This window comes from Heptranchias perlo, chromosome 18 (genome assembly GCF_035084215.1).
Source record: "Heptranchias perlo isolate sHepPer1 chromosome 18, sHepPer1.hap1, whole genome shotgun sequence".
Classification (NCBI taxonomy): Eukaryota; Metazoa; Chordata; class Chondrichthyes; order Hexanchiformes; family Hexanchidae; genus Heptranchias; species Heptranchias perlo.
The window spans coordinates 34677624-34700911 of NC_090342.1; the positions used below are offsets into that span (position 1 = coordinate 34677624).

The 23288-nt window shown below is 43.7% G+C and overlaps 1 protein-coding gene across 1 annotated transcript in view; it reads left to right on the forward strand.

The window, feature by feature from the left end:
• The window catches only part of ttc38 (tetratricopeptide repeat domain 38), a 51730-nt gene that overhangs the window by 8010 nt on the left and 20432 nt on the right, over nucleotides 1–23288 (forward strand). Inside the window, exons 3-9 of the mRNA XM_067999687.1 lie at nucleotides 1170–1251; nucleotides 5878–6049; nucleotides 9072–9245; nucleotides 15810–15885; nucleotides 17696–17815; nucleotides 18377–18436; nucleotides 20208–20246. Of these exons, the coding sequence (XP_067855788.1) occupies nucleotides 1170–1251; nucleotides 5878–6049; nucleotides 9072–9245; nucleotides 15810–15885; nucleotides 17696–17815; nucleotides 18377–18436; nucleotides 20208–20246 (723 nt within the window). The remainder of the gene's footprint in view (nucleotides 1–1169; nucleotides 1252–5877; nucleotides 6050–9071; nucleotides 9246–15809; nucleotides 15886–17695; nucleotides 17816–18376; nucleotides 18437–20207; nucleotides 20247–23288) is intronic.

Sequence of the window (23288 nt, forward strand, 5' to 3'; positions counted from 1 at the left end):
TCCTGACCTGGATAGGTCATTAAAGCGCTTCCTACGCTGAACCCCTGGCCTGGGCACCGTGCTCCTGCTGCAGGACTCTTCTGCCACCTCCAGCCACGTCTTCTTGGTGACAGAACCGGACTTCTTCCTCCCATCACTGGGATAAATTACCTCCCTCCTAGCTCTCACTGCAGCCAGTAGTACATGTAGGGAGGCATCAGTAAATTTGGGCTCTGCCTTTGCTGTCATGGACTCCATTTGTACTTTCTCTTTCAAAATCCATTCTTGGACTGGCCCTTTAAATAGTGGGTTTTAAATTGCATCATTCGGATGTGCAGATTGCAATGCGCTCACTTTGCCTCCGGGTTCCCCATGCGCAAATCCACCCACCCGCTGACTTCCTGACACCATGCTAAAATCACGACCAAAGATTTTGAATTTGGGAACTTTATAACCAGTGGTCGGTGAAGAGCTTCATCCCATTAATCTGGCCTGAAGTCTGAGCCAATGTCCACTATGCTGTTAAATCTCTGGTGGGCGGGGTGGGGGGTGGGAGGTGGTGGGTGGCAGGCGGGGGTGGGGGTGTTTTAAAGAAAAATAATCTGAGAAACAGAATTAAGAGCAGCAGGCAGTCTTAGTTTTTATTCATAGTCAGGATTTTTTAAAATCAATTTCCAATTTTTTTTCTGTGGAAGAATTATTATAAGACTTTTAAATTAGGCTCCATGTACCAGATATTATGTGAATGGAGTACTATAGGGTTATTGGACTAACTGGCAACTTTTGGTCCATGGTTTTGCTGAGTACACTGATTGAAAGCAGGCTATTGTTCACAAATAGGCTTTGGTTTGGCTCATGTTGGCTCTTTATTAATGGAGCACTTGTCTTCAATTCCAAGGGAGCAGGTCCAAAACCCAGTCTGGGCTGTAGTTGGAAGTCCAGTTCTGCCATTCCATATTTTGCAATTTGGAGTTTTCATTAGACTGAGCACTTGAGGAGGAAATGTTTGCTTATACAGGTTCAGTTGCAGCACCAACTAAGAATTGATCGCAAAGGAATGCTGATAATTTCACAATTGCTAACATCAATTAATCCTGAAAAAACTGAGCCCAGTTCTAACTGTTGTGCCTCTGAAATGCTGCTGCCCATGTTGGTATGTGTAAATAAGAGTTTCACTACTTATTCCACAGTGGGTGACTTGGACTAATGACCCAAGTCTCGGAGGAATTGAGGGTTGTAAGTCTCGGCTACAAGCTGCAGATCCAGACTTCGGTGAGTAGAGAATTAATTTACTTGTCTGTTTGAAGCCCAGGCTTTTTGAAAGAGATTGAGGCTGTGATATGAAAACCTTAATGAAGGCATTAAAAGACAATTCAATGGGTAAATTTAGTTAGAATATTGTGAAATATGTAATCTTTATATTTTTGTTATTTAAAAACATATTTGAATATTGCCAAGACTGAGAATATATCTGGAAGTAGTAATTAGTTTTTAAAAGCCTGACGGTTGGAGAGGTTTTCTGCTCACTCAAGTTGTGCTGCACCAACTTTGTCAGATTTCATTAGGTTTGCCTTGTGTATTATGCAGACTGAGCCTGGATTGGGCCTGACAGTGAGAGCTTGCTGTCAGGTGGGGGTGATAAATAGCATGCAACTGCAGTTATGAAAGGCTACAGCTATTATTTAAAGAGGTTCCTTAATTTTTGGCTGGGTACAGTCCTGGAAATGGCTGGTCAAGGACAGAGTGCTTCCATTTTGTGATGCTGCTTTGGAGGTGCCACTGCAAGCAGTATACCAAAGAAGGATTGCCCTGTTTGGGATTTGAGCAGGTGGAGTGGAGGGCATACTAAATATACTCATTTTTAGAGACAAATGTAAGCCCACATTTTACCAGCTGTTTCATCAAGGATATACTGAGTATACCCAATTTTCTTTTTGGAAGCTAAGACATGAATGAGGATTAAACATAATAGGAAAGGGGTTCCATTCAATTCACATACAGTTTGTATGTTATCATCAGAACTGTGTGTCAGTTCAATGTCCACAGGATGTGGAAGCAAATGAGGAAAAAAATAGCCTACGCAAATTTGCCGCGGCCAGGCTAGCCAGCATTTCGTTATATCAAGTAGATGGACAAATTTTGTAGGCCACATTGAGGTTCCACTCGCACTCTTCAAGTTTCACCTGAAACCCATGCTTCAGCTGGAAACACTTTATTCCTGCCACTAAAAACTGGAACTACTGTTGCATTACCATTTGGAAAGGATAGCCAAAGCGCCAACCTTATAACACAACCTGCATGCATTATGCATATTCATTTACTCAAACACAAGCTGAGATATAGGGTGCATGCACACGCACACTTAGAGAACTCAAAATTCCTGACATAGAAGATTTTAAACTCTTAGAATTTTCTTAAAATTGCAATTTAGTGAGAAAAATATTGTCAGCTTGTAGGTCCCATCAGGAACAGGACCAGCCAAAGGACCAGAAGCAGGACTATAAAGTACTTGATAAGAACACAAACAGCATACATTAACCATTGGTTTTAAATATGTGGGAATAGTGGCCAATTTTCTCTCTACTCTAACTGTAATGAACCTCATTTTGTATAATGGAAATCACAGTGTCTCTCTAGGGTCAGTGACTCAAGGGCAATGCTGTTAATGTTACAGGAGACATTAACTCAGGCACAAACCTATTAATGTTAAAGGAGATGGTAACTTGGAGGGTAGTGCTGTGCAAGAAGGTTGTAACAGGAATGGTAACTCAATGAATGTTAACTACTGTGGGACATTCTCCATCTTTTTCATGTTTTTTTTAAAAACAGTTTAAAATTTTAAGGGGGAAAAGTTGGATAAGGGTCCGTTCTGGTCGATGGTAGCATAATGCGCTAACACCCCGTGCCCAACGGACCCTGGGCAGGCAAGACGCAAGTTTGGTCTCAAGGGAGCACTTACCTGCAACTGGCGTTCCTTTCCAGGCCTTGCACGTGAAATCAATGCAATTCGCACTTTCTACCACCAGAGGGAGCTCCATCTCTTAAAGGGAAGATGTTTCTTAGAAATTTCTTAAAGGTAGCTGGTACCTGTTATTTGCTGAAAATAACAGTCTACTGTCTGCATGGAGTCTGAACAGAGATCAGACATCGCACATGTAAAATACAGATGCAGATCCCATCCCTATGTTGACACACTGATAAGTTATATTAAAACATTGAATAAACGTTGCGCATTACTAAATCCCACATCCTCCAATCTGCACACCAGACCTCACCAATCTGCCGATCTGAGTTGGTATACCTGCGAGAGTGCTTGCACCAAGGTTCTCTGCTGATGCACTAGAGACCTCGGTGCGATAGGTGGACAGAAGGAGGGACATCCTATATCTGCGGGGGGGGGGGTGCAGACATGTACTCAAAAGACAGGGGAAGGCAGCGGGGGATAAAGTCAATGCCAAGGGCACAGCATCATGAACATGGATGCAGTGCAGGAAGAAGTTCAATGCTTTGACATGAGTGGTCAAGGGGAGTGAGGTCAACTGTCAAGTGGCGTCTCCTACCAACTGCACCACGCACTACACCCCCCTTCTCCCACATACCAATAAACTCTTTCCATCAGTACTCAACTCTTCCAATCAGATGCTTCCTCCTGCCCTTACACATTACCACTGTTTCAAGCCGCCCACCCACAACTCACAGGCCACATGCACTGGCAGCTATTCAACCATGACAGGCACATCACCCAGGCACACGCCTCGCTTTCTTGCAGGAGAAGGTGGCGCATATCAAGAGGCAGCAAGTGGCAGTGACATTTAGCCCCACGAGCCTGTTCCACCATTCAGTAAGATCATGGTGGACCTGTGACCTAACTCCATATACCCATCTTAGCCCCCTATCCCTTAATACCCTTGGTTCACAGAAATCTATCAGTCTCGGATTTAACATTCACAAGTGAGCTAGCACCAAATGCCGTCTGCAGAAGAGCGTTCCAACGTCTCCCACCCTTTGCGTATAGAAGCACTTCCTAACTTCACTCCTGCACGTCCTGCCTCTAAATGTTAGGCTATGTTCCCGTGTCCTAGTATTGAAGTCTAGGAGATCTCCCAAAAACGGTTACAAATGTCTCTGCAGCCAGAGGCAATAATCCAGCCACTAACCTGTAAATCCTGCATGATCCCTTTAAATAGCGCTGGTGGGGAGTCCTCCAGGCACTCTAAGACATGTTCAGGTGGTTGGGGTTAAGACAGTGCGTTGAGTTGAGCGTTAAGTCCCCAAATGGTGTCCATCACTTTAAATTAGCGTTGCACACTGATTGGAGCCATTTTCTCTCCACTTTACATGATTCCAGTGTTCATTATCTGCGCCTGCGCAAACTCCTATACCAAGATGGCGTCTGGCACACGTTACGCAGGAAACCTGCGTGCACGTCCAAGACGCCATCTTGGATGTCGGAGAGACCGTGTAGTGCCGAAACAACGGGCGATACACGGCCCAATTTAGCGCCCACTATGTCAAGTCTTTTCTCCAGAACCCTGAAATGTGTGAGTCTTTTGGGTGTAAAAGTTCAGAGAAGGCACTGAGCAGAGGATAAGCACTCTGCTACCTCCCAAGAAAAGAGCAGCTCCCCTCACATGGTGGCTGATTACAGTGTGGGATTGGCTGAAGGCCTTGGAGCAGGTTTCCAGTTAGTGCTCTCACTGAGGGAATGATGTATGGGATGAGGGCACCCACAAGGAGAGAAAACAATGCAGAAAATGTGGTGAGGTGAATTCTGTAAAAGAATTCATAGAAATTTATGGAAGTTGGCCATTGTACTTAATAATATTGTTGCTATTTCTTTCCTCTTGATGGTTTCCAACTTTCAATTTGCCTTTTGATTCTTCTTTTGCTCTGCTTCCCTTTTACCATCTCATTTCTCACACCTCTTTGTTGCCTATCTAACAACATGGGGTAAATTTTAACGGGGGAACTGGGAAGAGGTGGCAGCGGGGGGATTCCCTGACTGGAAATCCGGAAGTACGGCTTTCCTGGATGTCCTTACGATTTTGACGTAAGGACGTCTTTCAATTTTTTTTTAGTAGATTTCCCGTCCGACAGCCGGCCAGATTGACAGGCTGGCTGTCAGTCTGACGGGAGAGCAGCCAGGGAGCGGATGCCAGCAGGTAAGTTTTAGATCGGGGCGGGGGGTCGATCCTTGGATGGGGGGGCCGGTCATCGGTGGGGGGGTGTTGGACATGGGGGTCGGCAGTCATCAGGGGGAGTCATTGGGGTCGGGAGTTATTGAGGGGAGTCATCGGGGTTGGTGGACACTGGGGCTCAGTCGTGGGGCAGGGGGGGTAGTCGGTCATTGTGGGAGGGGGTCAGAGATTGTGGGGTGGGTCGGAGATCGTGGTACTGGAGGTTGGACCTGGTTGGGGGGGGGCGGGCGGCGGGGTCGATCGATCACGTGTGTGGGATCGCGGCAAGTAAGCTTGTTGGGCCTGAAGGAAACACTCCTGCTCCTCCTGGCCCACAAGCATTGCAGTAAAGGCACTTGCCTGTTGATCTGCCCCTTCTTGCCTCTTATGTGGCGTGAAGCAGAATGCCCAGAAATCCCGGCCCCCAAGAGTTAAAAATAAAAATGCTGTTAAAATGGAGGCCCGCAGCCTCCTTTAAAAGATTTGACTGACTGACTGACTTCCCTGCCCCCCCCCACCCCCTGCCGAGAGTGGGTTGGCCGCTTACCCCTCAACCTGCCTACGTTAAAACCGGAAGTGGGCGGGTTGAGGTCGGGTTTTACTTTTTTTTACAATTTTTACCATCCCACCAACCCCCAACCCAGCCGTTTGTGGGGTTAAAATCTACCCCCACGTCTCTGTTTGATTTCTTGTCCGATCTTCCCTCTTCCCTTTCACTCAGTGATGGGGCAGGTGGTCATAAATGGACTAGACCTGATTGGCACAGGACGCTCTGTTTTACTGGATAAGGATCTGGATGCTGCGATCAAGAGGATGGTCGGACTTTCAAAGACACAAGAGATCACTGAGCGGGAACGTCTCCACGTGGAAGCACTGGACACGTTTGCAAAAGGGTAAGGAGGGTTAACTCAAGACATGCTTTCTATCTCCAGTTATGGTGAGGATGTTTTTTTAGTACCTGTTATTAGCATTCAACCTACATTAGTTCTGATCATTCAAAGGGCTAATCGACTTCATGGGGAAAGCGGATGTGGTATAGGTAAATAATCCCACTACTTATACCGCCCACGCTTATGGTGGGCAACCGGCTATACCAGGCAATTTTCTATCACCTTAGAAGTCAATTACAAAGGCGCTTACAACATATTAAGCGACATTTCAGGCATTTCAATAAGCTTTTTGCACCTCGTTGAAGTACGATTACCTTAATTCTCCCTATTTGGCTGGAGTAGGGTTGCCGAATCTGGTTGGATGTGTTACTGGAGGTTTCATCACATGACCACCTGCCTCCCAACTGCCCCACCCAGTCAAACAGCCTTTCTTTCCACCTCCAATATTTTTATAACTAATAAACAAGAATGTTCAAAGAAAATGGAAACACACACTTTTTTTAATGCCTGTATGATTTTTCTCCTGGGTTACTTGCAGCAGTGTCCAGGAGATTAATCTTTAATTCCTGGAGACTCCAGGACAATCCTGGAGGGTTGGTAACCCTAGGCTGTACAGGAGATTGACAGGTGTGGACAGTAAAAGGTAAGCAGCTCAGAGAGGGACAGAGGAGCTGCCACAGCTCCGCCTACTGGATGGAGGCCTGAATTGTGATTGCTGATTGTTGACATGGGGAATTCCATTATGAACTTTGAGCTTGAAACGTTGCCATAAAATGTTACTCAAAAATGACAACAGGAAATAAATGCCATTTGTAAAATTTGTAATATATTATAGAGATAAATATATATATTATAATTATCAACTGACTGACTTATGGTGTACCTGGCAGAGCCATAAGAGAAAATAATACGGAGCACACCATATGCAGGATGGGGGTGGGGGGTGGGAACGATGAATTTCCGTGAGGGTTCTCCCGCTCATCCACCGTAACTTCGGTGAAAGAGCTGTGAAATCCCTGGAAAAACAGCGAGCGGGAGAACCCCCATGTAAGTTCACCCCCACTGTTTCCACCTTCAGCTGAAGGAGGCATGTCGAGTCAAGACCATGTGTCGAAAACTTAATTACCTATTATACACAATGCATTAACTCCAAACACTTATTTTCAGACAAGTAAGAATTTATTAAGAAACTTGTACAAGTTGGAAGCTGTGTTCCAAGCAATGGTTGGAACCACCTCTTCGCTGAGCAGATGAAACGGTTAACTTTTATACAGTTCAATTAGTAATGTCTGTCCATCATAGAATATGGGCATACATGTACACTTTCATTGGTTCAAGTGGTTAGTCAATCAAAAATAGGGAACCCACCCTCCTGGTTCCCATGCCTGTTCAACATCACGAGACAATGTAAAAGGGAAAGTGCCTTTCCCCTCAGAAAGTGTCTTTATTATCAGTTTTGTACTCAGTCTCAAGGCTATATGGTCATTCATTTCTGCTAGTCAGACAGTTATCTCATAAGCAGACAATAGCTCTTCTGTGTGTCTTTGCTGGGAACCGAACATAAGCGTTCTATTGTATTCAGCTGGTCAGCTAACATGGTCAACTTATTCCATCATGCTTTGCTTCTTTTATGGTCAAGTATTTCTACATTAATATGGTCAGCTTTATGGTTTAGGTGTATTAGAAGGTTAATTTAGTCAGGCATTTCTTTATGGTTTTCCACATTCCCCCCTTTTGTCCTATATTTTTTTTTATATATATATATATATATATATATATATATATATATATATAAAAAAGGACAATACTCTAATAGAGCATTATTCCACCCAGACGTTCAAACTCCTCCTGCACCTCATCCTGTGCCACCCCTACATGCACCATCAAATTTGTGGGCGCTATATGTGTACCCAGATTGGACATCATAACACAGCAGCATTTGACAAAGCAATAGGCTATAAGAATTATAACAACAAATATGACTAGTCCCTGAACTAGAGAAGTCCCAATAGAACCCAGCCATCCTGTTGCCCAGCCCCATAGAGTGAATGAAGGGGGCTGCTTGAATTTCTCAACTTCCCTTTGGATGTGATTGGCCAAATCAGTAATATTCTCTGAAATATCAGGTATGTCGGTTCAACATTCAGATCCAATTAGTGCGCATGTTCCTCCTTTCTCTGCCAATAGGTAATCAAGGGCCATACGGTTTTGTAAGGTGACCGTACGAATGGCTATCATTTCTGCGCTTATTTCCTTTAAGGCTTCTGCCGTATCATTAGCAACTATTTCCCAGATATTGGCTAATTTAATAATTTCTCTGGTGGCCATGCTCACTCCCCACCTAGGGAAAGCAATGGCCCAGAATCGGTCTTGGTGTATTTGTAAGGATTAGAAAAGGAGGTTTATGGGTCTGATCGTAATTAGGTTGGTACCACCCCCGAAATCAGGTTTCACATTTTGTTGTGATTGTGTACTCCTTCCATTGCTTTTTCACAAACATTGTCTTACTTGTTCTCGCACTCATCCAGCCACTATCTCGCATTCTGTTCCCATTAATTTCAATTTGATTTATTACCCACTCTGCTATTTCTTGGGAAGTTAGGGGGACTGGTCTGAGTGGAATGCCTCCCTTGGATTGAATTGGGATATGTGAGCACACCCAGCAACTAGAGATACCCTGATGCTTTGCATACATATATGACATGTATAAAAAAGTATTGACATGCAGTTCTCTTGAAACACGATTGAGTCTGCTTGCAGCAGGGGTTGTAGCAGGTTTTATGCCAGTTTCCACCCACACGATCAGGCATGCCGACCCACTGTTTCCACCTTCAGCTGAAGGAGGCATGTCGAGTCAAAACCATGTGACCTCTGGAAGATGTGAAAATTAGCAAGTCTGTCAAGTTTCAGGAGAAAAATTGCTGAAAACCGATTCAAAATGAATTTAATATCTTGGAATTCATCAAGGAAAATAATTTATAAACTTAGAATGAAGTTCATACTAATGTCCTTTTGAATTCTTTAGGTCTCTTCCAAAAGCATGTAGCACGTGGGAACAGATCCTTTTGCACCAACCGACCGACATGCTGGCATTGAAGCTGGCACATGATTCCTACTTTTATCTGGGTCACCAGCGACAGTTAAGAGATTCCATTGCACGGGTCCTTCCTCACTGGTCACCACAAATTCCTCTCTATGGGTAGGTACTCCGTCTTAGTATCAGAAAATACCATGACAAAATATTTCAGCAAATTTTTAAAAATAGTTTTCCCTCCCACTTTTTAGTAGCTATTCAGTCATGTGGCTTGTCCTGATTAAGCTGGAAGAAAGGATATAAGTGAGCCTCCACAATCAGTAATGTGGATTTGAAATTCAGTAACTTGCTTTTTGGCCTTCCCCAGAGGAAGATGTGCTTTTGATTAGCCTTGTTAGTCCAGAGCTGTGGTCAGTATTGCCACAAAGTAGTCTGTTAATCACACCGTCGTATGGTTTCCATCAAAGCTGTTTTCAAGTCCGTCCAGTCTTCTCTCAAGTCGCTACTGTCTGTACTGTAGTTGATGGTTCATCCTCTGACTTTTTAATTAACTTAAGGTTTCTTCCGGCTCTACAACAAAAAGCAAATACTGCAAATGCTGGATATCTGAAATGAAAACAGAAACAGTGGCAACACTCAGCAGGTCAGGCAGCATCTGTGGCAAAAGGAAGGTAGGGTTAACATTTCAGCAGTTCTGACAAAGGGTCATTGACCTGAAATGTTGACCTTACCTTTCTTTCTCCACAGATGCTGCCTGACCTGCTGAGTGTTTCCAACATTTTATGTTTTCTTCAGGCTCTGTCCTCTTTCCATTCAGCCCCTCGAGTGGAACAGGCTTGGGGGCTGAATGGCCTGTACTCCTGTTCCTTTTGTTCCCATTCTGTTCCTTCTTCACATCAATGACCTCCTTCATTCATCATCCAACATGGCACAAATTTGAATTGCTTTGCTTTGTTTTGTTTTTAACTGAATAAGTAGATGGTTATTTTGATCTTGGAGCTAATTGGTTTGCTAATTCAAAATGCAATAAACAGAAAAGTTTTATGTTATCTGAAATTGACATTGCCTCATTGATCCCCAGTTCTGAGCTGCTGGATGTATTCTTAATCTGTCTCACTTGGTGTGATGGTAGTGCCACATGACACAATGGAGGATGTCCTCCTTGATGCTTGGCACAGTGTCACTGGGACTGAATCTTAGTGCATCCATCAGTCACTAAAATGGCAAAGTCCATCCTTTTGTTTTTACAGGGTCAGATCATATGCTCTTGGCATAGTTGTTGTTAAAGGAGATAGCACAAAAAATGACTGGCAAAGCCCAATGGCTGGTTTGAAAAAAATATGGAGGCACAGGGGGAGTCCGTAGGCAAGTGACAAGAGCAGTACATCTCCTGACCCCTTGGCAAAGTAGATGTGCTGCTGCATCAGTTGGGTACAAGGAGGTTGTGTTACAATTATTTGTCCTTTTTGGTGCTCTAGTGCGTCACATCTTGCAGGATGTGGCAGCCTGACATAGTGCTGTGTACATTACCCGTAGGACCTGGCAGAAGAGGCGAGAGAAGACTGCATCCTTTAAGGATTTTGACAAGCTCAGACTGTCTTAACAATAACGTACACCATGGTCCAAGATTCCACAGAGAGTTACATGTTAACCAAATCTACCGCTGGCCCACGCCAAGACCTTGCACAGCCTTACAGATCTTTCATTGCTTCTCAAACATAGCCATGTTTCATCACAGCATACCATCAAGCTGCAACTCACAAGTGAAAGTGTTAACACGCTCATATCTTCTAAGGCCTTCACACACCAAATTGTAGTGTAACTTAGGTGCATGATGCATGGCCAGTTAATGGCGTTCAGGATGAACTGTACGTTGCACAGCTATCTGTCAGTGTATATAAGGAAATAGAAATATGAAGAAAGACTTGAAAACCTGGGACCTTTTTCATCAGAAAAATTCAAATTATGGGGCAATATGATAGAATTTAAAATTATGAAAAGATGGGACAGGGTAGATAGAAGCAAACTAACTTTTTCCATTAGTTGGGGGTCTAGAACGAGTGGCGATATACAAGATTAAATGTAAGAGATTTGGAACACAGAACAAGTGAAATTTCTTTACATACAGAGTTGAGGCTTGGAATTCACTTCCAGAGTTAGAGGTTGAGGCAAGATCAGATTGGATATGTGGATGACGGAAAAGAGGATATGGTATCAGGGCAGGCAAATGTGATTGGGACTATTTGCTCAGATGGAGTGTAAATACTGACAGGGATTGGTTGGGTCAAATGTGCTGTTATCATGTTGTCACTTCTATGTATTTCTATGATGCACAATACAAGAAAATGCTAAATTCAAAACAGACCTGAACTGAAGAAGGGATCAGAAATTGCAAGCCCTTGACTCCCTGGGCTAGACCACCCTGGACATCACTAAATATAGGATAATGGAAGAAATAAGGAAGGTGAAGCAGCGAGCCTCCCTGTTCGGGACAAATACTCCCCTCCACTTGTCCCATGCCACACTTACTACCACACAGGTGTATAGTCATCACATATAGTATATTACAAGGCAGGTTCTGTTTGAAGGTATCTCCCCCAGCCAAGATTCTAACATTGGTCCTTTTTCTATCATTTTAGCCCTGAAAAAGCAGTCTGGCAGCATTGCTAAGCAGCAGTACACAGTCCCTTGAGTCAATGTTTGCAAGCAGCAGCATTTCTACACACACCCTTGAGTATGCAGTTAGTGAACTTGCGAAGGTAGCATTGGTTGAGTCACGGTGCTGAGGTGAGAAGGAACAAGAGGTGGTGATAGAGGAGGAGCAGAAACTGGATGGCACATGGCTATCATGAATGGTCCCTGTACTTTATCAAAGGCAGCAATATAGTGATATTGGGCAGCCATTGTCATGCTCCTGTTACTGTTCAGTAGGCAATATTAATCACATATTTAATACATGTGGTGCTCGTGCATTAGCTCATACAGCAGTGTTAACCTGGAATGAGCCAGAGGCAGAAAAGCTGAGGGTAGTAGTGACCTTGACGGCCACTGGGCAGTGCCATGTTTATGTTGCAGGTTGGCTGCTGGTGTTCTTGCAGCAGATGTCAAAGCTCTGCAATTACTTCCTGCTTGCAGAATATTATACCTGGTATTGCACACCATTGAATGCAGCTTCAGTCAAGATTTAGACCTACACTGCTACTGGGAAAAAAACAACCAACTGAATTTAACCAGTTAGCTGTAAAAATTGCCATCCTCTGAATCAGGTTATCCAATAATCTATCTGATGTTATACCATTAGAAATTTACAGCACAGAAGGAGGCTACTTGGCCCATTGTGGCTGTGCCGTCTCTATGCCAGAGCAATCCAAAATTAATCCCACTACCCCGGGATCTCCCCATAGCCCTTAATCTTCCTTTGCTTCAAATATTTAATCCAAATTTCCCTTAAAAGATGCAATGGTCTGTGCCTTTACTATTCCTTGTGGCAAAGCCATCCATGCTCCGACATTCATCTGTGTAAAGACATTTCTCCTATTTGCTCTCTTCACTTTCTTAGAGACAATTTTAAAGTGATGACCTCCTTATTTCTGACCCCCAATCAGAGAAAATATTGTTTCCCTATTTACTGTGTCAAAACCCTTCATACTTTAAAAAAAACTCATTTAAATCTCCTGAACCATTTCTGCTCCAGTGGAAATAGTCCCAGTATCTCAAATTTCTCCTCAAAGCATATAGTTTCCCATCCTGGCAAGATCCTGGTGCTATATGTTTTATATGACTTTGATGTCTTTTCTATAACGGGGTACCCAAAATTGCATACAGTACTTTAATTGCGGCCCAAAATTGCCTTATACAAATTTACCATCACCTCTTTACTCTTATAAAACTACTTACTATTTATAAAACCTAAAATGCTAAAGGCATTTTTTATGGTTTTATCTACTTGTGTTCACACTTTTATGGAATTCTGTATTTGAATCCCAGGTGTCTTTATTCATCCACACCTTTCAGCATCTTTCAATTGAATGTATACTCCCATTCCTTGTTTTTCGTCACAAAATATATTGCTTTGCACTTATCCGCATTAAATTGCATCTGCCACCATTTTGCTAACCTGTCTGTCTTCCAGAAGTATTTTACAGCCTTCTTTGCTGTCGGCCAAACCTCCTACTTTTGTGTTGTCAGGAAACTCCTACTTTTGCATCATTAGCAAATTGTGAGATTGCGCTCCCAGTGCCCAAATCTAAATTATCTACATATACTGTGAACAAAAGTGGAACCAGTAGTGACCCCTGGAGTACATCACTTCCAATCCTTCTCCAATCCCAGCGACATCCAGTTACCCTAACTCTTTGGGCCCGATATTAGGAGGGAGGTGGGTTGGCAGCAGGGGGTTGACTGGGCGTGTGGGTAACGCGTCCAGTGAAATCGGTGGGTTTGGCACGCGATCATAAGTAAATTGAAGCGACTTACCTTGGCTTCCGGGTTTTGCGCTGGAAAGCTGCACAGCGGGCGGACTGCGCACCCGCATCATAGGCTGTCAGCTGAAGGAGCCCTATTTAAAGGGGCAGTCCTCCACTGACTGATGCTGCAGAAAATAGGCAAAATTACAGCATGGAGCAGCCCAGGAGGAAGGCTGCTCCCAGGTTTAATGATGCCTCACTCCAGGTCTTACTGGATGAGGTGAGGAGGAGGAGGAGGGAGATCTTCCGCCCGGTGGACGGGAGGAAGCGGCCTGCCTCTGCCACCACGAAGGCCTGGCTCGAGGTGGCAGAGGAGGTCACCAGCACCATCAACATATCACGCGCCTGCATACAGTGCAGGAGGCGCTTCAATGACCTAACCAGGATAGCCGAAGTGAGTACTCTTACTCATTCCCCTACACTCTGTCTGCCACATCACCGCCCCCACCCCACATTTCCTTCTGCACTGCCAACACTACTCTGTCACATCACTCCTCACACCAACTGAACCCTCATCCTCATCTTACCTGCACTTCCTCACCTCCGCAGTACTCATCCCACCACTACCATTCAACCCAATCCTCATACAATCTCATGGCTCTGTCTCACATTCACCCTCTCATGCATCTCTTTCATGGTCAGCCTCACAACCTGCCACTACCTGTGCTGCAGCCACAGGGCATACATCACATATGTGTAGTAGGAAACGTAGGGCAAACGTGTCATGAGCATGAAGGGGATGCACAAGGGTGTTTGAGGGTTTGTCATGGTTTTTACTTATATTTGATTTCTGATCAACTCACATTACATATTATATTGTCACCACTACTGCCACGTCTTGGCCGTTCTTGACTGGCTTGTGCAATAATGCCCTTTCATGAGGTTCTCCATGAACACGCTTGATGCCACCCACTGGGTCATCCTACAGTGGGTGTATGTGTAGTTGCACGACTACTTTGTGCAGGTGCCTGTTGTGCATCACTGTGTTGTGTAGCTCCATGTGGCGGAGGTGGACGGCGTGCCTGGCGAGGCTGGTGATGTTGCTCGTCCTCCAATGGAGTGATGAATGCAGCTAAGGAACCCCCCCCCCCCCCCACCCATCCTGACGGTGTGAGTGTGAGGGGATCTGCAAAGTAGGTAAATGTGTTTGGACAGCAGAGTTTAGGGTATGATGTAATAATTTTGAGTGTGGAGATAATGTTGTGGCAGGCAAAACTTTGTCTGAGGTGACAGTGTCCTGCTGCAAGGAATGAGGTATTCCCCCCAACTGTCAAGGAATCCTCTGCATCTCCCAATGGCTGCTGACTGAAACACGTCTGCAACAACAGGGTGTGTTTCCCACAGCATGAGAAACACGCTGAGGAGAGTCCAAAATCACATCCCTGCTAAAATCTCTTCCCAATGAGGTCTGTAAATGGTCTCAAGTACCCAGATAATGATCTTAAGTGGGATCCCGCCGGCTTTGATTGCCGGTGGGAGTCCCGCATGCGGGGGCTGCACGCGCACCGATTTGCATCATTGGGGAACCCGAAAGCAGGTGGGTTGGAGCCGGGCTCCGGACCCGCTCCGGGATTCCCCAATTTTAGGAACCCCCCCGCCACGAATGCACCTGCTCGGCCATCCTAAAATTGACCCCTTTGTCTCTTGTTCATCAACATTTACCCTTATACCATATGCCTAAATTTTTCTAACAAGTGAGATAATTTTTGAACACCTTCTGAAAATCAACATACACTAAATTTACTGCATTCCCTTTTTCTATACAATTGGTCACTTCTTCAAAAAAAAACTATTACATTTGTCCAACATGACATTATGCTCACTGATTTTATCTCTCTTTAAGAGTTCTAAGTGTTTATTACTTCCTTTGTCTCTTTGGAAGTATTATTTTTGGCTAATTGGTGTTTTAATACATTTGCTATTCATCACCTGACAACTGGACTTACTGCTTTCTCTGCCCACATAGATTTGGACTAATTTGACCATTATATGAGGGTTTCAAACATATAGACTTAGGACTGTGATGGATTGGCGGTATTACCTTCCCACTTCAATCAGTCCCAATCTCAGCTGGGTTGTGATAGTATGATTCTGGCCTCCATTCAGCCCTCCTGGGGAAGGGAATGTTTGAGGGACAGTCATTACTGGAAGCCAGCTGAAAGGCAGTCATGTACAACATAATAAGAGTTTATTAAAGAGATCATACACCAGAATTAAAAGTCACTGATTTGTTTTGATAACCTTGTATTCTCCTCCTGTGTAGTTACTTGAAAGGCATGTACTCATTCGGGCTGGTGGAGACAAACTTTTATGACCTGGCAGAAAAAACAGCCAAAGAGGTAAGTGATAATTAAAACATATCACTATAGGTAAGACGGCAGGGTGTTACTTTGATGAGTCACATTATATTTATCACATCAGTGACTATCTGTTGTAGTATAACTGGCTGATTCTGCCTAATGCAAGCAGGATTACACTAGTGCAAAATCCTGACATCCTGTTCAGTAAACACCAAGATTGCACCATCAATGTATTATCTGATCCATAAAAACCCATTTGTATAAAGCTCTGCAGTATTGGTCACTGTACCATCAGAAGCATATTTTGCCATTGAGATATTTATATGGGACAGACGACTCTGAGTCTTAGAAAGTCTGTATTATGCGGAAAGATTAAATAATTGGTACTTCAAGGTGACCTAAGAAATTTTCAAAATGATGAAGTGGATTGATAAAGAAAAATTATTCCCACTGACGTAGGATTAAATATCTATGGGACACAAGGATTAGTTCACAGAAACTGCGTTTGCAGTGAGGAGCATGCAAGATTGGAGTTTCAGCACTGCAGTATTGTAATATAAACGGCTTGGAAAGACAACGAGATGGGGCAGAAATCGCTCAGAGTGGCGAACCAACACTGCTCGCCGCTCCATAGATTTCTACTAACCCACAAACTTACCGCGGTCTTTTCGTCGGCCACTTCCTCGAATAGGAAGTGGAGAAGAGCCCGGCGTCAGTTCAGACAAATCTAGGACCTTGGGATAAGCAAGAGGATCGAGCTCTCCCCTCGACCAATCAGATCGCAGCATTTTTGAAAGCTGCTTCTGCAGGCTTGGAGTGTTAAACTGGGAAGTGAAAGGTACAACATTTTAAATCAATGTAAAAACAGTTCTAGACAGCAAAAGAAGAGAGGATAAGAAATAATTGTATTAAATAAAAGAGACAGAAAAGAAAAGTTTAAAAAAAAATAATTTAAAAATTTTTTTAATGACCAAAAACTATTAAAATAAGCAGTAATGAGACTCCACATTTTTAGAAGTTAATTTTTAGTTTTGTGGCAGTCATTAAGACTTACCGTGCTGTTAAAAATACAGGTCTAAACTACATTTTAAGAGTACCTGTTTGGTGATGTGATTAGTTACTTTCCAGCTGGACAGATAAGCAAGTGTGCACTTTTCAATGATTTTCCTGATTGCAGCGTGCGATGGCCCTTTAATTTGAAGCTGTCATATTGCCAGCGAACCACTAGGAGCAAGTTCCAGATTTCCGCTGTTGAGCTCTCCATTATTTCCCAAGCGGTTTTTGCCCTGATGTGTTTCTGGAGAGAGAGGAGCATGAAGGGACATTGTGAGAATGTGGGACTGAGATCAATCAAAATTCAATAAGCATATAATGTAGACTACTAGACCATTACCAAGATTATAAACCATTACTGTCCAGTCATGTACTCAGTTGTATTTTGTAACTTTAATTCTTTGATTGGTACCTCCAGATATGTCACTTTCTGAGTAATGCCCAAACCATGCCACAGGTCACTCAACTTTAATCACATTGGAGAAGTGGGGAAGAGGAAAGGTATGGGTGGTTGGGGCGGTCAGAGGTAGTAGGAGTGAGCAGGTTAGGATGGCGAGTGGCAGGGAGAGAGTGCCATTTTTGCATAAGCATTGGGCAGGTAGGCACCCAAGATGTGCCTGTAGTGGGATGGGTGCCTGCCAGTCCCATGCAGTCAGGTGCACTCCCACTAACCCCACATACGCTGACAGGCACTGGAGATCCAAGCACTGGGATCGTGCCCCACACGATTTCAGGGACATAATCTTTAACATCCAGTGTAAACATGTTCTCTTTCCTCCCTCTTCTACCTGGCCAGGGCTTGGCTCTGAACCCACGTGATGCCTGGTCTGTTCATTCCCTTGCACATGTACACGAGATGCGTGCAGATGTGGACACTGGATTAAAGTTTATGAAGCAGACGGAAAACGACTGGAAGGTAAACCGAAGAAATCCAAGTGAAGATAAGTGGTTCCTTATTCAGCCCCGTTAATGGACATAAATGTAATTAGGGCAGTGTACTGGTACAGTAACACACAGCGCCATGGGAATAGAAGGGTATAGGTTGAACTCCACTGATTTCTGATCTGCTCTAGGGAGGTTATTTGTCTTCTTTCTGCCTTCCTATAAGTAGGGGAGCGGAGGAAACATTGGAGCTGTCATCACTGGATTTCTGTTCTACACTTCCTAGTAGATGGAGACAGATTGGAAAGCAGATTGCCCACCTTACTTTGCAGCCTTAATTGCTGTTGTCTTGGAGGGGAAAAATAGGGGCAGGGATTTTTGTTCCCTCATTTACAGTTCTTTTTTAAAAAAAAGATGTTAAATAACTGTCTCTTAGCATTCGTTTGAGTGATAAACTTTACTATTGTGATATCTTGATTCTGTTATCAGTATCAATAACTAACAGGGATCAATGAGATGAAGTCAACCAGTACCAATTTTGAACAACTGCTAGCTCAAGATTAGCGCTGACATTGTGTTTTCCATCTATTCATAGGATTCTGACATGCTTGTCTGTCATAATTACTGGCACTGGGCACTCTACCACATTGAAAAGGTTTGTAAGTGATTTGGACACTTGCACCTTCCCATGTTTGTTTGCACCTGTTAATCACCTTGTTACAGTTATATGCATAGCCTGACCTTCAAGCATAAAGACATTGCAGACTGTCCCACTGGATTGAAGGATCCTGTACTTCCTCCATGCTGGAATGTAACCAATGAACACTTTATACTGTCGCTGACAAGAACAGAACTGATTTGAGAATTTGAAAATATGGTATAAGTGCTGGGAATTGCTCGCCTGGAACCTCTGGCCCTGTCAATGTTTGTGGGGTTGGGGGAGGTTCCTTCATTTGAAAAGCCCAGGTCGACACCCATGTCCCTAGGTATGTATCTGGGCACCCTGCCACCAAAGAAAGCCACATGGTGCAGTGGGAGTGTGGTGGGAGGGATGTCGGGGTCCTCCACCCCACAACACAGCCTCCAGTTCCTCCTTGGCCCACTTTGTAAAGAGGCCAATAACAATAATCACTTCTGCTATTGAAACGACTAGTGTGCCTGATCTCATTCGATGTACTGGCTGCCAGTGATCTGCCTGGTGAGTACAGGGGCACGAGAAGTCCCAGCATTAAAGCCCCATCCCAGCCCCATCTCTTCCCATTACCACTGGCCTTGTTTGGGGTCGGCAGAGGCTCCACGGAATCCCTGATGTAAGGCCGGGACCCAGGGCGTGTGAGTTCTGGCCTAATTTGCGGCCCTTCTGCCACACTCTTGCTGGAGTAACAGCACCGAGTGTACTGGAATGGCTGTGGATATTCAGCCCCTGATTCATTACTAAAAGAAGTGGAGAAATCCGACTCAGAGTAATGGGATGATAATCTCATCAGTCTGTTGGCTGTAAGGCACATGCATGAGACGAGTTTGGTCTGTCTCAAAACCAGCTCGTAACCAGCATCGATTTGCAGCAAAAAATGTTGGATTTAAACCCAGGGCCTGGAAATAAACAGTCAAGGGCCGAATTCCCTCTTCGGTTACAGTGGTAACATGAGGTATTCAAAAAAGAAATCACAAACCCTCGCCTGCATAACCACTGGGGTAGTGTCCTCATGACTCCAGCCCTCTGTGGAAATCTCAGACTTTGAACTCAAACACTTTGAGAAAAATTATTTGAACAGGAGCCAATTTGAAATAAAAGCATATAGACAATATGCTGCTTACTGATACAAAATCTGCTCCAGGTAATAGGAACATACGAATATTGAAGACTGGAAAGGGGTAAGGCGGTCCGGCTGGCTGGTCCCAGATTTGTTGGTTCTAAATTATGATGACTTATGAAGTCGGTTTCACTTGAGGACAAATTTTGCAAGGCCCTGTGCCGCTAGTCAGGCCTCACACACAGCCGATGGGGAAAGTGCTCACAACTTTCTGTCTAATGATTACAATGGATGGAAAATTACTGGCAAAGTAGATGTGATTTTGTGATCTCCGCCAGCTGTGCCAGTCTGGATCAATTTCCCAGTGAGTGGATACAAAAGCACAGCACAAAACTACCCGGTATTGTGGCACTGAATGTGCAGCTCACATAGAGAGGCATAAGAAATGGAAATGTCATGCTGGTGAAGTAAGGAATGCTTTCTGAGGCTGAAGTTTAGGCATGTTGTTGAGGGCGGGAGATTCAATCTGTAGCTGGATAATACTTGATCTGGGCAGTACTTCACCTTGGAGTGCTTGATATCAGCAGTGATTACCCTGAACCCCTCAAATGTATTTACATCCCTATTCTTAGATAACATTCACTTCTTTTTGATGGTGTTCTTTTCACACAGGGTGAATATGAAGCAGCACTCACACTCTATGATGCTCATGTGAGTATAAACTTGCTGAAATGTTTGAAAAGATACTTCATAACAGAAGTCCATTTTACAGAGGGTGTGGGTTTTCTGATAATTTTTTTCATTAATTTAATTTCAGGGATTAATTAGGGGTTAGTGTCTTGAAGTTGGGTATTTCAACATTTAGTGCTTGCACTATGCCTGGAACACCTGCTATTCAGTGGGTATTTTACTGACATTGTACCATACTGCTCCATTATCAGTGGAAACTATGACAAATCAAAGTTGTCTGCAAGCTGACATTTTGGGCAGGATTTTAAAAGGGAAAAACAGGTGGGTTGGGCAGGGAGGGGCGGCAATCAAAATCGTTGTTTTTGGGAGCGGGCAGACGACATCCTGGCTAGAACCGGCACATTTTTGAATGAGACTCAGGCAAATCTGTGTGCGTGCGCACATCAGTCACCAGGAAGTGCTGCCCCCACTTAAATACGGCAGGCCAATAGTTAAAGGGGCAAAAGTACCTCATTGAGGTACTTAAGGTAGTTTATTTTTTGTGTATTGGACACTTAAAAAGATTTTAATGTTACCTGGGCGGCTTTCCCATGGCTTCCAATTCATGCCTGGTGAAACCAGGCAGGAAGAGCCGGATCAGTGAAAAATAGACTAAATAAATTAAAATTACATTTCCCATTGTAAAAAAAAGTAAATAAACATACCTTAAAAACGTTGGACTCCCCCCCCCCCCCCCCCCCGATATCCGATGTCTCCACTCTGATCCCGATGTCTGATTTCTCCACTCTAACCTTTGCTTCCCCCTCACCCCCATCTCTAACCTAACTGCCAATGAAGTGTTTCTCTCTTTCCCCCCCCCCCTCGGGTGTGCAGCCAGCCTCAGGTGACCCGCCTACTACCCTTCCGGGTATTGCACCCACAAATCATGTTCCCCCCCCCCCACAAGACTCTTCTCACCGGCATATTAAAGTCCTGCCGCTTGTGTCTCCCACATGATACAAGTACAGTACTGTTCAAGGGAAAAGTACTTAGCAGTTCCCTCTCTGTTTTCTCAGCTCTTTATACCAAATGTACCTGATGCTGCTACTTTAGTAGCAAGGACTGATTTGTGTCACATAAAAAGAGAGGTGTTCTTTAAAGAGCCCATGTGGCAATTGCCTTTTTTTTATTCCTCCACTACACCTGGGGAATTGGTGTCAATCAGGCACAGGGTAAAGAAAAAAGCGGTGCAGACCCGTCATGTGAGGTCTCAGGGACCAGTGTCCTGGCGAATTGAATTACTAGGGCGGTTGATAGAGCTTTAAACTAATGAGAGGGGGGAGGGTTCAGGTAAAAAAGAAAAGTCGGCTATAGAGCAGAGTAGCAATTTGGGTAAAAACAAGCAGAATGTGTCAGGAAGGGACAGAGAGTTTAACAAAGGTAATAGGACATTAGTGACTAAGGTCACAACAGGGGAAAAAACTTAAAATTAAAGGCTCTGTATCTGAATGGTCAAAGCATTCATAACAAGATAGATGGATTAATGGCACAAATAGAGACAAATGGGTTTGATCTAGTAGCCATTACTGAGATGTGGTTGCAGGGTGACCAAGGTTCGGAACTAAATATTCCAGGGTACTTGACTTTTAGAAAAGATAGGCAAAATGGAAAAGTCAGGGGTAGGGGGAGCCCTGATAATAAAGGATGAGATAAAGACAGTAGTGAGAAAGGATCTTAGCTCGGAAGATCAGGATGTAGAATCAGTATGGGTGGAGCTAAGAAATAACAAGGGGCAGAAAACACTGGTGGGAATAGTCTACAGGTCCCTTAACAGTAGTTATAGTGTTGGAAAAGTATAAATCAGGAAATTAGAGGAGCATGTAACAAGGATAATACAATAATCATGGGGGACTTTAATCTTCATACAGACTGGGCAAACCAAACTGGCAAAAATAGATTGGAGGACAAGTTCATGGAATGCATCCAAGACAGTTTTCGAGATCGATATGTCGAGGAACCAACTAGGGAACAGGCTATTTTAGATCTAGTATTGTGTAATGAGACAGGATTAATTAGTAATCTTATAATAAAGGATCCTCTGGGGAAGAGTGATCATAATATGATAGAATTTCATATTGAGTTTGAGAGTGATGTAGTTAAGTCTGAAACAATGGCCTTAAATTTAAACAAGGCCAATTATGCATGTATGAGGGGTAAGTTGGCTAAGGTAAAATGGGAAATTAGATTAAAAGATATGACAGTAGATAAGCAATGGCGAACATTTAAAGAGATAATTCATAATTCCCAATGAATATACATACCCTTGAGGAATAAAAATTACACGGGAAAGGTGATCCAACCGTGGCTAACTAGAGAAGTTAAGGAAAAAGGGGGCACAGACCCATCATGTGAGGTCTCAGAGACCAGTGTCCTGGCAAATCGAATAACTAGGGTGGTTGATAAAGATTAAAAGAAGAGGTTTACAATGTTGCCAACAAGAGTAGTAAGCCTGAGGATTTGGAGGGTTTTAGAAATCATCAAAGGATAACCAAGAAATTGATAGAGGGAGAAAATTGAATATGAGAGTAAACTAGCAAGAAATATAAAAACAGATTGTAAGAGTTTCTACAAGTATATAAAACGGAAGAGATTAGCGAAAGTAAACATGGGTCCCTTAGAGGCAGAGACAGGAGACATTATAATAGGGAATAAGGAAATGGCAGAGATGTTAAACAAATATTTTGAATATGTCTTCACAGTAGAAGACACAAAAAACATACCGGAAAAAGTGGGGAACCAAGGGTCTAATGTGAGTGAGGAACTTAAAGTAATTAAAATTAAAATGTATTAGAAAAATTAATGGGACTAAAAGCCAACAAATCCCCTGGACCTGATGGCTTACACCCTAAGATTTTAAAAGAGGTGGCTGCAGAGATAGTGGATGCATTGGTTTTGATCTTCCAGAATTCCCTAGATTCTAGAACGGTCCCCGTGGATTGGAAGATAGCAAATGTAACCCCGCTAATCAAGAAAGGAGGGAGAGAGAAAACGGAACTATAGGCCAGTTAGCCTGACATCAGTAGT